Here is a 15,293-nt window from a genome sequence, read left to right on the forward strand (position 1 = left end):
TGAGAGTTTTGTGAGTTTGTTTTTGCCTCAAAAATATTTTGACCCAATTTTTTTTTGTTCCTCCTGTATGGCACACTGGCAGGACCCCAGCTACCCACAACAGTGGGGTGGCCCCACCCTACTGAGTGGTTGTAGTACTGTCCACCTGTTTGACAGACTCCCCCTCCAGGCAGCTCGAGTAGTCCATGTGTTTTGCAAGATGGCTGGGAAATTTGGTACCAGTAGCACATGACTATGAAAGAAAGGCAAGACCACTCACTCAAACCCACACATCCATTCTCTAGGTCGCCACCAGAGGAAGAAGGAGAAGGAAGTCAGAGCCATACATTTGGAAATATGAAATTAAGTACAGAAGGCCAACACCTTAAGTCATTGTCTTGGTCTGCAATGGCTCCATGTAGCTAAGTAATTGCTAACAAGAGGACTGTGACAGCCCTCATCTCTAAACCTCCTCAGGAGGGCCCATGTGTGTCCATGCAACTTGTGAGAGATGACAGGATTGAGTGAAGGGTTCTCAATTCTGAATATTTTCGGCACATTTACTAAGAGATCTAAGCTTGAGAGACTCCTTCGGAAGCTAATGTCCTCAGTGAACTAGGCAAGTGTTTCTGCTGAGCCAAGAGACTATTTAGTGTCCAGGGGTCACAGATACAGGATCTCTGGTGAACAGAACTTGGAGGCTCTCAGCCTGGAGTGTTCTTCAGAGGCAAGTGCAAGAACCAGTGGGCAGTACAGATGGAGACGTGGCGCTATGCTATAATCTTCGAAGGTGACGCTCACTCCCAACAATTCCCCCAGGTCCATTCTGTTTCTGGGTCCTGGAGTGGGGAGAGCTTCTTGATACATTATCCCTCCTTACAGAACAAGCTACCTCTGACAAAGGAAGATCCCTAAGATCAAGATTGGAGTACAGCCAGACCTGGAGACCTGGGGACTGAACATTTGATGTTTCAGGTGTTCCGGTGGCTGCGGAAAAAAAATCTTCAACGTCCACTTTTGAATGTAGCTTAAAAGAGAAAAAAGTCCCTAGAAAACCAGTGAACCAAAACCTTCCAATCGATGGTGTGTGTGTGTTTATGTGCTTGAAATGTCTATGAGTGTATACATGTAAGAAGTGATTTTTTTTCTCGTTCACACTGAATTAAAGAAGACACTAAACTTCTCCGCAATCTTGTGCATTTAAATGTTCTATAAGGTGTTTTTTTGGTTTTGTTTGTTTGTTTGTTTTTAATCACAAAGCACTGTCATTTCCAATTTGTCCACTGTTCCCCTAGTGAGTGAGGGGCACGGAAAAGACTACAGTTCTCAGGGATAAAAAAATGAGTGTCCAGAATCAAGCATGTAGACCTGAGATAGCTACATGTATGCTCATTAAAGTTAGTAGCATGCTGTCCGTTGAATACAATTTCGTTTCAAAGGTGCTGGTAAAACTACATCCCAAATATTGTATGACGTGCAAAGGTACAGCATATATGCTAAAGAAAATTCATCCAGCGGTGTTTTTTGTTTGTCTCCTGAACTAAATAGTTTCCCGGGCACACTAAATACAACCATGCTTGTGGGCTGACTGGATGGACAATTAGGTGTACCAGGACACAGAGGAAGCGGTAATAAAGTAGTGCCACCTGGTGGTGGACATTGGTAATAGCAGTAAGGCGCTAAGAGCGACTAGGAAACTGCATTCTCTGGTCTTTTATTTGTACCCTTGACACATCACTATGCATGCTGGGTAAACGTCCCAGATTCTGTGTCCTTTTCATGAAACTATACTAAATGTAGAATTTTGTTTTCCATTCTTTGTTCGAACATGGTCTTCCCTGGGTTAGCATCAACCCAGAGATGTCAAAGACCTTTGCAAATTTCATGACTAAGTTTTCATTACCTGAATTTCATCAGCTCCAGGGGAGGCTGGCTTTGGCTCTGGAACTATCTCAGAAGGATCTATGGGCCTTCCATAATTCTGGTTTTCCACATTTTCTGGTACAGTCACCTGTGCGCCTGTTGATGGCCCCTATGCAGTTTTAAAGGAAGAAATGAATACATGAATAATGGATCCTCCACAGACATCATCAGGTACCTTTTTATCTGATAAGTGACATTGGCAGCTGTAAACTAAATACCACTCCCACCACCCTCAAATAAGAGTAACAACTGCCAAGTCACCTAAAGTACCAATAGTGGCAGGCAAGTACACCTCACCGTCACACCCTGATTTAATGTAACTCCTGCTGCATTGTCTACACCCTTCATTCCCACCTTGACCATATTTGGGATAAACGGTGTTCTAGCTACATACTGGCAACCAAGTGTTAACTAAGTAGCAGCACTAAGTAACAGTAACTAAGTAACAGCAGTGGGCAGAATCCTCTTTGAACATTAAGAATAAAATGAATGTGGTCTGGTGTGGTAGAGTACAGCACTAATCCCAGCAGAGGCAGGGGCAGGGACAGGGGCAGGGGCAAATATCTGCAGGTTGGAGGCCAGCCTGGGGTACATGATGAGACTATGTCTCAAAAGATAAATAGATAAATAACAAAAAGAATAAAGTGAGTAAACTTGAGGGTTGCCTAAAAGAGGATGAATTTTAAAAAAAAAAAAATGTAGGCAGGCAAATGACCTTAATACTTTCTATTTTTGTAAAATTCACAGGAGCAGCAACGGCTGAAAACAGATCATGGAACAAACATCTCACCTGAACTGCCAGGGCCACTTTGGAAGTGTTGTCCTTGGCTGCATACATTGGGTTTTCAAATATCACAGGCTGCTTGCCCACCTCCATGACAAAGTGTTCATTCTGGTGGGAGGAGAGAAAGAGAGAGAGGTCACACCCACTGATCTGCTCCAGGTTGAAAGGCGCCTCCCTCATCCCTGGATGCACACCAGACACTTTCACAAAGCCACCCAAAGGTCTTAGCAGAGACCCATGGCGTCTAAATAACAAATTATTGTTTCAACTAATAAAAAATGAACTAAGCCATCTGTTCGAGAAAGCACAAATACTCTTCCTACAGCTGAATTCTCTACGGCCCTTTAATGCACCTAATGCTCTTGGGCTGGGATATTGAAGAAGAGCATAGGTGGTGGAAGGAACTAGAGGAAAATAAAGTAGCACGAAGAATACTGTTCCTTCAGGCAGGGTTGAGGATGGATGACTAGAGGTGGAGACAACGCACAGGAAGTGGATTTCCAGATTACAGGAAGCCCCCACAGGACCAACGCAGTACTACATGCTGGTTCTCCAAAGAGCTGGGTAAATCCCTGTTCTACACACGGGGCCAGAAAAAGGCAGCTCCTTGCCTATCCGTGACTAGATGGTACATGGTAGAGCCAATTTCCATCACATCTAAGGCCTACGGAGGACAGAGTGTACTCGCGTTAGTTTCCCCAAATTCAGCTTTATTCCTTATAAGTAGAGTTTGGTCCATCAAATAGCGTAAATGAAAGCCTTCAAATAATCCCAGGGAAACCCCACTCACCATCGCCATGGATCTGTCAATAATTGTCTCAGGGCCGAAAGGAGACACACCGATGTCCATGTTCACATCAGCCCCCGACCTGAACGTCACCCCATTTCCATTTTCAGAGGGTTTGGCAAGGCTGCTTAGGCTGGAATGAAGCAAAGCCACGTGTTGTGTTGTTGTTACATTTTTGTTTTTAACTCTGTAACGTTTACTTCCCTTCCAGATTACCAAATCTTCTCCATGCGCACATGAAAGCGCATTCCCAAAGGGTCAGTAGAAGAAAGCCAAGCCAACCCACAGCTACCTCTGCCCTCGCCTGCCCTTCATGATAAAATACGGCCTGCAGCACAGGCTTTGGGGGGAGCTCCAGGAAGACACGTGACTGGCAGTGACAGCCCTCAGTCCTCAGAACTGGGGGACATGGTGACTCCTAAGTGTGGTCCCATAGCAAGGTGGAGGCCACACAAAAAAAAAAAAATAAGTCTTGCCTCATAAAACAAGCAAAGAAATGAAGACTACCCTGAGATCATGGGAGTAGGTGAGCTATCGTTCTTCTAAAAAATTCATCGTACGCCGGTTTGTTACACGCCTCCCAATAGAACTGACCTTGGCAGCTTGGGCAGAGTGGGTAAGAGGGAGCCAGTTTTCCTGTAGTGAAAGAGTCCAACAAGCACCAGAGCTCCAACAATGATGACTATCACGAAGGTCAACAGAACAGCCATTGCTACACAAAGGGAAGAAGCAGAGTCAACAACAGCGCCTTGACAAGGAAGGGCTGGAGGGGCTCGCCGCTGATCCTTCAAACACCGGGTTATAAGGAGGATGGACCAGACCGGACTGCTGTGACCATTACAGGTCACCATATTCCTGACACTTACTCGTCCCTGGAGGGATGCCTCTCGAGAGCCCAACCTCACAGTATTCTCCGCTATAGCCACTGGAACACCTGGAATCAAAAGGAGACTCAGTTAGCCTGATGTACATGCATGGAGGCAGAGAGAGCCCTGATCGGGCGATGCATGAGGAGCAATGCAGCCCGCTCCACATCTGATTACTCTGCCAACCTAAGAACACTCATTCTAGAAAGCCAATCGCGGTGGAGTAGCGCCTAGACGGTCAGTCTAAGGAAATAAGCCTACTGGATCCTTTGCTCCGTGCCTTTCTTCCTTAGAGAGGAAGTATAGACACGGTGGCAGTGTTCTGTCCTCCAACCGCTTTCAAGGAAGAGACAATTCATCTTGCTCTGCGACGACAGTTTCCCTTCGGACTCGTCTGCTTGACATGATCCTTGTGTTAGAGCATCTCTCCTGCCAGTTGCTCGCCCATATCCCCAAGCCATCTTCCCAGGTGAGGTGGGAGGTGGCATGTGGAGACATAGTGCTGTCCTCTCTCTAACTCCACACTGTGGCATTCCCAAGAGTTGTTAGAAGTGCAGCGTCCCTGAGAATGCGCCCAGGCATTTGAGCCAGATCTTCAGGTGAGGCTGATGCCAGTTAGGATTTGGGAAGCGACGCCTCACTTCGGACTTCCCCAAAGGAGGAAAAGCTGGTTAGATATGAAATGGTGAGTTGGGCGAGCCTCTAGTACTTGTTTTCCCAGCTATATTGAGATCTCAGGTTCCCTTAAAGGAGTCAAGGTCTACAGCTGGGACCATGAGTCAGACTTACTTGCATTTGGGGAGTTCATTCTCATCAAAATAGCAATTTCCTCCGTGCATGCACCTGCATGGGGGAGGCATGGTGACGGGAAGTTCACTGGCTGCAGAAAGGAAAAGCCATGCATGGGTTAGTCAGCCACACACCCACTGCAGCAGAGCACTGCACCATGCAAAACCTGCCCCGGGCTGAGACAGGGGGTGGGGAGGGTCAGGCCAACTGACTGATAGGCTAGCCCCTGCTCCCTAAGGCAAATGAACTTCCTAAACAGTGATGAGTTCTTGGGGGAACTACATACGCTTGCAGATAGATACGTCATAGCACTTTGCTCCTCTAAACAGGGAGGGGATGCTAAATCCAGAGCATACATTATGTCACCTGAAATTCTCCAGATTGTCTTCTGGGAACCATCAAGTCTAAGAGTTTAATTATGACACAGGTTGAAACTTTGGAGCACCAGCATGGGAGAAGGCAAGAGGCAGACACACAGACACAGACAGAGGCACAAATACCTGGCGGACAGCTAGCAAGAGATACCCTTACGTTATAAGGATCCCTCCTTGGGATTACTGCTCCTGGCTCAACCCTAGCATACTCCCTGGTTAAGCATTTATCACGGGTGCACTTTATTTGAAGAGTTTGCCTACTCTCTGGGCTCTATAGGTCTCTACTTAATGATCCCTTTATCAGAGAGGCTAGCCAAGGTAACCATGCCACCCCTGTGCCTTGCACTGTCCATAGCGTTTTTATCCGTTATATTTCAAACACCTGTGCTGTTACATACTCATAGGTTTCTTGGTTTATTGTACGACTAGCCAGTAAGCTCAGCGAGAGAAGGGTTTGCCTGCTTTCTCACGCCTATTATCTCTGGTAGTTTCAATCATACCTAGTACAGAGTGGACATTCAAAATCAATACCACTGACCTGACTGATAAGTTAATTAACAATAGACCACATCAAGGCCCAACTATTACCACTCATAAGCTTACTTTGGATAGAATTCTTTTAAATGAGAATATTATAGTGTTTGTGTTTGCCTGCATGTGTGTCTGCGCACCACAGAAGTGCAGTATCTTCCTACTACAAAGTGTAGCATCCTCAGAAGCCAGAAGTTGTCAGGTCCCCTTGGACTGGAGTCACAGTTGGTTGTGAGTCAATATGTGGGGGCTGGGAACAAGCAGCCAGTGCTCTTAACCACTGAGCCATCTCTCCAGCCTCAAAAAAATCCAAAATCTTGTCAATGGTTCTCCAGACACACACAGGGTAGGGGAAGGGATAAAGAAAAGCAGAATTTCCACTCTGAGCATGTTCTCCAAACGAGATGAATCCTTGCTTAACCGCTTGCTTCCCCAGTGATAGACAGAAACTATCCCTGTCTCTTCATTTCCCCACCAGCTTTGACTTTAGGAAGTCCCCAGGATGTTAGCCATAAACAGGCTGCAGGGTTAACTGCTTAGAAGAGCTGCTGAAAGGGGGATGAGAAGAGCTCATCCAGAGGAATGCACGAGGACCAAACCACTGCTCCCTTATTCTGGACCTCATTCTCAGCCTCGGTCTGAGTCAACTACAGTCTTCTGATGGTTTAAAATTCGGAAATGTGCATGTGAGAAAAGCAGCAGTGTCCTCAAGCCCCTCCCTGCTCTATGTAAGCTCCTCCCACCGCAGGAAATAGTTCTCCACCTCGAATGAATTCTGGGGAAAAGGGGGAATCTACCGTGACGGGGAGGAAGAAAGGAGGAAGAGTCTCACAGAAAATTTAGTCTTTGAAACGTCCTTATAACATAAATAGCAACATGACGGCACCCAGAGCCTCACACAGCAATTCCTGGTTCCCTCATCCCCCTTTCTAGCTACTCCCAAGTTGAATCTGCAAAGATCACAACACACAGGATCTTCTGAGTTCCTGAAGGCCCCGAGGCTTCCCAAGCAGTGAGGATTCTCACCTGCATCACACTGGACAGTGCTGCCAGTTACGAAGTCGGAGCCTTGGGGACAGGCACAGCTGTAGCCTCCTGGTCTCAGCAGGCAGAGGTGACTACAGACCTGCTTGCAAGGGTTGGACACTGGGAAAGAGATGAGAACAGAGTTAGATCCTGACAGGAGACTGGGTACCTCAGCCAAGGCAGGCCTACTAACTGATGTGGCTCTGCCCAAGCAGCATCCAGGACCTCTAGGCCACTTGTTCCCTGGAGACCCACACTCACCTACATGACCCTCTGTGCCACCCTACCAAAGTGGCACAGACCTCCCATGTGATTTCTGTGCTAGTCACAGTCTCCACTGTTGCCCATTCATCTCTGCTGTTGGAAGGTGAGTGTCTGCTTGGTTCAGGCATAATCTTGACATCTGTTAGTACCAAGCAGTTTTAAATGGCTCAAAAGATCAATGAATGCCTTATAACAAGACTTGCCATTGCCCAAATCCAGGTGGGTCATAACATCAAATCTACCCAGAGCTTTCTACAAAACCTTCTGGAAAGAATTTTACTGTGGGCTTCAGTTTCTTTGTAAATAAAATTAACTGATTTGACAGAATGAGCTGGGAGTCACTCAAAACATTACGTTGGGATGGAGCCTAACTAGTACCATCTTGAAACGTCATATAATCTCAGAATCATTTGAAACATACTCCCACATGGGTTGTGAAGGATCCGAGGGTTAAATTAGAGTCATGTTTCCCAGATCCTTACTCAGACTAATATTCTGTGATCTTTATTTGCCACCAACCAAAATACAATCTTGGCTAAGGCATAGATATCAGATTATCTGATATCAATTATCAGATATCAGACACATTACAAAAGCCACATCCAAATCTGCCCCAATTGACTATTTTTTCAACTTTCTGGAGGAGAGACCCTTACATTTTTAGGTGACATTACATCAGCATAAATTCAGATTCTGCTTCAGAAGTTCAAGTGAAGTCTAGGCATCTGCATTGTAACCAATCTACATCTGATGTCTGCACAGAGTAGCAAAGGACTGGCGAACTGGTTTCACATTGCCCTGAAAGCACCATGGCCGGGAACGCCTACAGGTAGGACACTGCAAGCCACGTTTAACAAGGTCTGCCAGTCTGATCCATGCTAAAACCTAAGGACTGTTGATCCAGAGTGAACGTCAATCTAGCACGTTTGAGAAGTAAGAGGAACCCCAGGCCGTCCTCTGAATCAGCCTGGGAACCAGAGCTGCAGTGACTGGAGGAATGTCCTGGATTTCTGTTTTACTGTGGACCTGGTCACCAGGTCATGAAAGGCACAAGATCACTTGAGCCTCAAGGCTAATACAGGGTCTCAGACATCTGTGAACTCTGTCCCCAATTCAGAAATACAGATTAGATGGGAATGACTTATGCATGCTTATAGAAGAATTCAGCCAGAGACAGACCACCAAAACAGTGAGAAAAACAAATAAATTGAGCTTTGGATTGGATAGAATCAAGCTTAAAGGCATCCCATTGGTTTTATGACGAGTTATCAAATGTTTCCCCCTGAGACGAGAAGTGACAGTTATGCTAGTGCTAAAGAAAGAATCTGGTAATAGATAACTTGGTAAAGGCCAAGTCTTTGCTCATTTCAAAAATATCCTGTCTTTTTCTCCCCACAATGCAGAAACATGATCTAGAACACAGGTAACCTAGGAAGCAGGTCTGATTGGTGCAGAAAGAAAGAGGTATTTCCTTACGTCTTTGCCATCTTAAGAATGAACACGATTCCTGACGTTCACGAGACATTCATGTCTGCTAGAGTCTGTGGCCTAAAAGTCTATCTCTGTAAATGTCAAGCACGGACTGAAACGTTTCTAATGAGTTTTTTGTGTGCTCAGGACTTATATCTTCTCATTCAGCCTAGAATGTTCTCTTTCTACACTCAAAATGTTTGACGCACCCAACCAGAACTACTCCCCCATTATGACCCTTCTCATCCACTGACACTATATCCAGTATTCCAAAATAAGGTGTCGGGTCCACGAGGAACACCTCTTCCCGAGGCTGGTCTCACCTGACTGATTGTATCTCAGTTGATGGAAGATTCGAACTTGAGTGAGCCACGGGTTCACCACCAGCACTTTCTCTTTGTTCTCTTTCCCGAATTTATTTTGTCTCCACACTTCTCCCTTTTCCTTAGCTACCCAGTATAGCTTGTCTTCGAAGATGTCCAGACTGAAGGGCTTCATCGCTGCACAGAAATAGGAGAAACAGAGCAGAGCTAGTGAGCCACGATACCCAGTCATTTGGCTGGAAGTAATTATGTAGTGTGCTTGGGCAGACTTTCTGAAAGAGGCACATGGAGAATCCAGGAAAACTTAAACCGAGTCGGTATGAATGGTCTGACTTTAAAGCTGCCCATTTAATTCCATCTTTAAAAAACAATGCTAAGACCCTCCCCATCCCCCACTTTAAATGTAAGAGAATACTAGCCAGTAAGGAGAAATGTGGTATGTCCTGGATTGTAAGATGTCTGTTTTAGGTTTTGAATAATAAAACAAAACACTCCTTTCCTTACATGTTTCTGGTTGAGCACAAGAACAGGCCAGCACATGGCAAATGAGAACAGGCCAGCACATGGCAAATGAGAACAGGCTAGCACATGGCAAATGAGAACAGGCTAGCACACGGAAGATGAACAGGCCTAGAGGCAGTTATTCATATATTAGTAAGAACACACAAGACTTAACATCAGGAAGACACAGTCTCAGAGGGGCCTAACAGAAACCTTAGTTCTTTCATGATCCGATCTGTGAAATGTGAAAAGGACTATTGTTGTGAATTAGTTTGGATTTAATAGAGCAGCCGGGTGGAAACAAATCTGAGGAATTACATAAGCCGTATCCTAAGACTTAGTGAAAATATGTTAGAGCATTACTGGGACACAAATCCTAACTGCTAACCTTCATTTATGATAAGTCTCCTGTCAGTCCCATCATATTTTATGGCTTCAATGACATCTTCTTTGGAGTCGCTCCAGTAGACCCGGTCATCATTCAGGTAATCTATGGAAAGACCGTTTGGCCAGCCAAGGTTCTCAGAAACCAGAACGCTGCGATGTTCCCCGTTCATCCAGGCAGACTCGATTTTGGGCTGTTTTCCCTGGTCAGTCCAGAACATAAGCCTATAACGGAAAATTTCCTGACTGAAGCAACTCACGCAGCTTCCTCGCTCTGTGGCACTGGAAGCATTGCCAATGGTGCAACCGACCGCTTTCCCGAGTGTGGGTAATACTGTTTCTATAAAGACCACTCTTGATTTCCAATATATGTTACACACGAGAAGCATAGTTTTGGTGTTAAGGCCAAGCCCTCGTTAGGAGTTAGATCTTCTCAGGGAAGCACAGTTTAAGCATCACCACTGACTGCCTAAGGGCCATGATTTCACATAGGGAAGACCACAAAATCAAAGTAATAATAACTCAGTGTTTCAAACACAAATACAGAACACCGGTCCTGTCCAGAGAGGCAATGTGCTTGCTAAATATCCGTGTAAATGTCAAAACTCAAGAGGAAAAGACCAAACTAGTTCTCTCTCACAGGGAGGTCAGCTACTGACTGTAATGTTTCTATAAGTAAGCAATGTCTGTGTATGAACAGGACCTCTATGTATTTTTCACACTCTGGAAATAAAATTTTATCGCCAGTGAAACACAACCAAATTGCCAGCGGAATTTCAATCAGCAAGATGCTTTTTAATGCATCCAAACGAAAGTGCAGAAAGAGGATTCGTGTAAGCAGATGGATTCTCAGGCACATCCCAAAGTGGTGTTTCTCCAGTAGAAGCTATATATTGACTAGAGCAGCTCTTCAAATACTTACCCTAGCTTAGGATTCACAGCAATGGCAGCTGGCTGATCCAGTTGGGTGGTGATCAGCCACTTCCGGTACCTTCCATCGAGGGTAGCCACCTCAATCCGTTGGCTCTTAGCATCTGACCAGTAAATATGCCTGGATGTAGAGGGACAGAGTTAAACAACAGAAATGCCTGGACCAATGATTTAAAAAGAAATGAGAAAATTTAATGTGTAAGTTTCTAGCCAGGGCAACCGACACTCGAGCACCTGAAAATACACAGCCGCTGTAGCTGTGCTTGTCACATGCTTCCACAGGCAGACTAAGGCGTGTGGTTTTTCATTCTTACTGCCCATGAGTCTCTTCTCCCTTGGCAATGAGCACAACTGTAATCAAGGAGAATTGAGCATTGGCCCCAAAGATGAGTGGAAGTAACATTTCAAAATAAAAGCTCAGCAAAGCCTAGCCTTGCCCTATTTCCATGCCTAAGGCTGTGAGCCCACTCTCTGGCAAACAGAATGAACTCTTGCAGGGTCTTAGTTCCCTCACCCCTCAGTTCAGAAAAAGGTAAAATTCAGATGGGAGGGCCACTACCACTTCCTTGCAGGTGAGTTAACAGCCAGAGGTTTCTGTAATGGGTTCCCTAAGGCCAGGTTTTCTGCTGAGGGTGAACCTTCTGTTAGCCTCCAGGCACACTGGGGACTCAATTAACTTCTTTGGAGAAGCTCAAATCTCCCTGGGCAAGATTGTTAAAGGGAAAAATGAATTTGTACTTCAAATGATTCCCCATTCTCCAGGCAGGTAGGGAGCCACTGAGGCTTCCCTTTCTTATTTCATTTTCAAGGTCAAGACACTCTTCCACCAGTGTCTGGCCATGCGAGCCTCTTCCAGGAAGAAGGGGTAATTGGTAATACTTTGATATCAGGCATCAGTGTGAGCAAGATTCTACGGAGGGTTCTAAGCTAGAGGTCATCCAAACTGTGAGCTAGAAGGTTCTAGATAGCCCAACAGAACAGAACAAACAGGAGTAAAGGCTCTATTTACTCTCCAGTTGGTTATCAGTTAGCTTGGATACTAAAAACTGTGGCTTGTCCTTTTTCCCAAATAATGATCAGATGAGATGTTTAATCTCTAAGTAATTAATACACTTGAAGAACACTGCCATGATCAAAGTTAGTCTCGGAATACCGAGCTCTTACATCTAACATAGAATCTTGTGGTGTACACTGAATACAGAAAAGGACAATGTCTGCATTGCACACAGAGGCAAGCAGGGGTGATTGCTGTAGCCAGAGCTGGCCCATGCAGGGCTGATCTGGGCCAGCTGCTGAGCTCCCATTATAACACATGTGCCCTGGTGACTCGGAACTCCTTCATGAAAATGAAATGGGCAAGAGAGACGAGTGACAGATTTACCTTCCGACCCAGTCCACGGCTAATCCATCTGGCTGCATTAAATATTTCAAGCCCAGGTCAACTTCACGTATGGGATTGTTACTACCAGATTCAAAGTTGGGAATGTAGGCACGTTTGATAGCACCGAATTGAGAGCCCTGTGCCAGCACAGTGTAATAGACAACACCTAGAGAGGAATGCACAGTAAGAGTGGGTCTTGGCTCTCATAGATTCATGCACTGATCTCTCTACCTCCTCGCTTTCATAATGCAATTAATTCCCTTACATCAAACCTCAATACACATCATACTTGAACCAGAAACTTCCGCTGCTACAACAAGATACAAAAGGTGTTTTATACTTGGTCATAACCGAAAGGCTGAGGAGTTATTCAATGGCTATTCAATGGGTATTCAATGTGGTCCACCCAAGACAGGGCCCACAACCTAGTAGTTCAGGAGACTTTTAACTTGTAAGCCTCCTGCCCCCATCCAATAAACACAAAGGTTACTCTGATCACACAAAGATTAAGACTGAAATTCAGAGCATGGTGGGCATACACTTCTTTCCTAAACAGGTATCATCTTGAAATAAACTTAGAGGTGAAAAGAAAAATATTGCATTGCATAAATAAATGTGAAAATAGCATAATACGTTTTGCATTGGCATCATTATTAGTAGATCATAAACATTTCACATGTTGTTACATTTACCACCACCCCCCACAAAAACTCTCTCAGGTAGATAAGAATGAGATTATTACTAATACTTTACAGTCTAAAAAAAAAAATGAGATCTAAAGAATTGTAACAATGCTTGATGTCAAAACTCTAGACAACAGGACATAAGGACAGAAGACCATGCCCAACGACAGGCACTGTTCATTTTTTCCTTCATCCAGCCAAGATCTTTTAGTGCCCTCTGTATACACTGTCTACAGTAGATATCAGTCAGGAGCTGGGGTTGTAGACATGCATTAGGTTCAGTCTCCAAAGGGCACACAATTAGAAGAGACATTCGAACCACTAGCTGCAAAAGGCATGTAGCATGCGTCTAGAAGCACGTACAAAATGCTATTGCCTCATGGTGAGCTTTTGTGGGACTCTGACAGAATGTCACAGTGGTGACATCGGGTGCTCAGAAATCTGCCACAATGCTGTGGTAGAAAGCATGGGGTAGCTGTGTATGCAAAGATAGGGGGTTTTAAAATACAAGGAGACGTGGAGAGAAGTTTCAATGGGAAGTCAAGAAACTCTGACAGGGACCCAAGTCCACAGTGAAGATCCAGGGTTAGGTTAGGGTTAGGACAGGAGCCTCCACTTCCAATCAGGCCATAAAACTCCATTGGGTACGAAATGGAAATCCCCACAAACTCACCATCTAAGAATCAAGAAAATCAATGCAATGACCGGTCTCAAGTCTCATACTCACTGAGGCCTATGTGCTCGGGATCCCAGTCATAGTCAATAGTTTGGATATGCTCCTCCTCTTCCAGATACTCTGAGAACTTCTCAGAGGAGGTATTGTACTTCCGGATTCGGACATTCTCAGGCAGGAGCAAGAGAGGAGGGCTTCCTGTAAACCAACAAAGGGCTGCTTTGTCTCTCTGAACGCCACTGGAATGTTTAAGAAGTAGGTATTAAATGCACTAAAGGTATTTCACTTGTGGGCAGGGATAAGAGGAGGAAGGAGGGGGAGGAGTTACTTTTAGAGAAACCTGACCCTCACGGCTGGCTATCCTTGGGAGTCAAAATCCAGAGATGTGAGCATCACTTTTTTTGTTTTTAAACTAATTTATAGAGTTTTGTATTTACTTGTGCCCAATGGCAGTTTAGACAAGACTACTGCAAAGATCACCCATTTTTACCACAAGTCATCCACTGATAAGAATGTAGACATGGAGTCTCACTGAAGAAATAGTTCAAGGTCCTGCCCAGAGCATCCCAGGGAGCAATCTGCTCTCAGCTCTTGACTGGCAGGGTTTGTGATTGTCTTAACAGATAATCACCTCCACAGCCCAATTTAACTGCTAGCTAATGAGAGGCAAGCCAGCTTGTTCTCGAATTTTTAGGGATTTTTTTTTAAAACTTAAAGCAGCTCTTTCGACGGTGACTCATCCCAAAATACTTCTCTAGAATTTTAAATTTTTAATTTACTTGCAAAAATGTCAATCAAATGTAATTTAAGTGACTTTTAAAAGTTCATTGCATATAATTCCTCAGACTTGACATTATGTTTTATATGAATATTCAAATTTATTTCAGCTATCCCCTTCAGTTAAAAGATTTAAACTTTTTTTTTTTAATTTGCTGCTTAATTGCAAGACCAGCTGTTCAAATACTTCGCTCTGGTTTCTGCTCCCTCGAAAGCTGTTTGGAGGATAAAACACCCAGGTCTGCTTGACAAGCACGTACCTGAATCACCCAGCTCTGTGTTACGTAGACATGTTGGACAGTTTAACCCACCGTGTTCTCGATACATTTCTTAACGTCTAGAACCAACTTCAAATCCTAAATAAAGCCATAAACTCCTTTACTAGGAAATGTCGATTTAGAGCAGATCTCTGCAGTTTGGAAGATAATGTTTCTGACTTAGTCTTTCTCTTCTTGTCACTTCCATACACTATTTATCCTTTTTTTCATTAGCTGGGTTCTTAGGTTTGCCTAAATTGTAAACCTAATGATTTGATGTTAGGAAAGACGTAGCTGAGACTATGAAAGTGGAAATTAATTTCCTGCTATGTCAGGTGACTTGTTCCAAACATGGACCCATCGTACCATCAGCTGCACACCGTTCTCCATAATGGGTACTCATAGACTTGAAGCCATCGACACAGAAACATTCATAACTTCCTTTGCTGTTTCGACAGCTCTGGGGGCAGATGCCAAACTCCTCACATTCATTGATGTCTGCAGGCAAAATTAAGAACCAAGAATGCAACACATTTTCTGCCCCATTCAGAATTAGAATTCCCAAGCAATGAGGACCAAGAAGAGTGCACA

The 15,293-nt window shown here is 44.6% G+C and overlaps 1 protein-coding gene across 1 annotated transcript in view; it reads right to left on the minus strand.

Moving 5' to 3' along the window:
* The window catches only part of Lrp2 (LDL receptor related protein 2), a 157,788-nt gene that overhangs the window by 2,217 nt on the left and 140,278 nt on the right, over positions 1-15,293 (minus strand). Inside the window, 13 exon segments of the mRNA NM_030827.2 lie at positions 1,883-2,011; positions 2,693-2,794; positions 3,477-3,606; positions 4,068-4,185; positions 4,340-4,407; positions 5,129-5,219; positions 7,060-7,179; positions 9,117-9,293; positions 10,006-10,226; positions 10,924-11,052; positions 12,313-12,478; positions 13,723-13,866; positions 15,069-15,200. Coding sequence (NP_110454.2) covers positions 1,883-2,011; positions 2,693-2,794; positions 3,477-3,606; positions 4,068-4,185; positions 4,340-4,407; positions 5,129-5,219; positions 7,060-7,179; positions 9,117-9,293; positions 10,006-10,226; positions 10,924-11,052; positions 12,313-12,478; positions 13,723-13,866; positions 15,069-15,200 — 1,727 coding nt within the window.

Source organism: Rattus norvegicus, chromosome 3 (genome assembly GCF_021556685.1).
Source record: "Rattus norvegicus strain SHRSP/BbbUtx chromosome 3, alternate assembly SHRSP_T2T, whole genome shotgun sequence".
Taxonomy (NCBI): domain Eukaryota; kingdom Metazoa; phylum Chordata; class Mammalia; order Rodentia; family Muridae; genus Rattus; species Rattus norvegicus.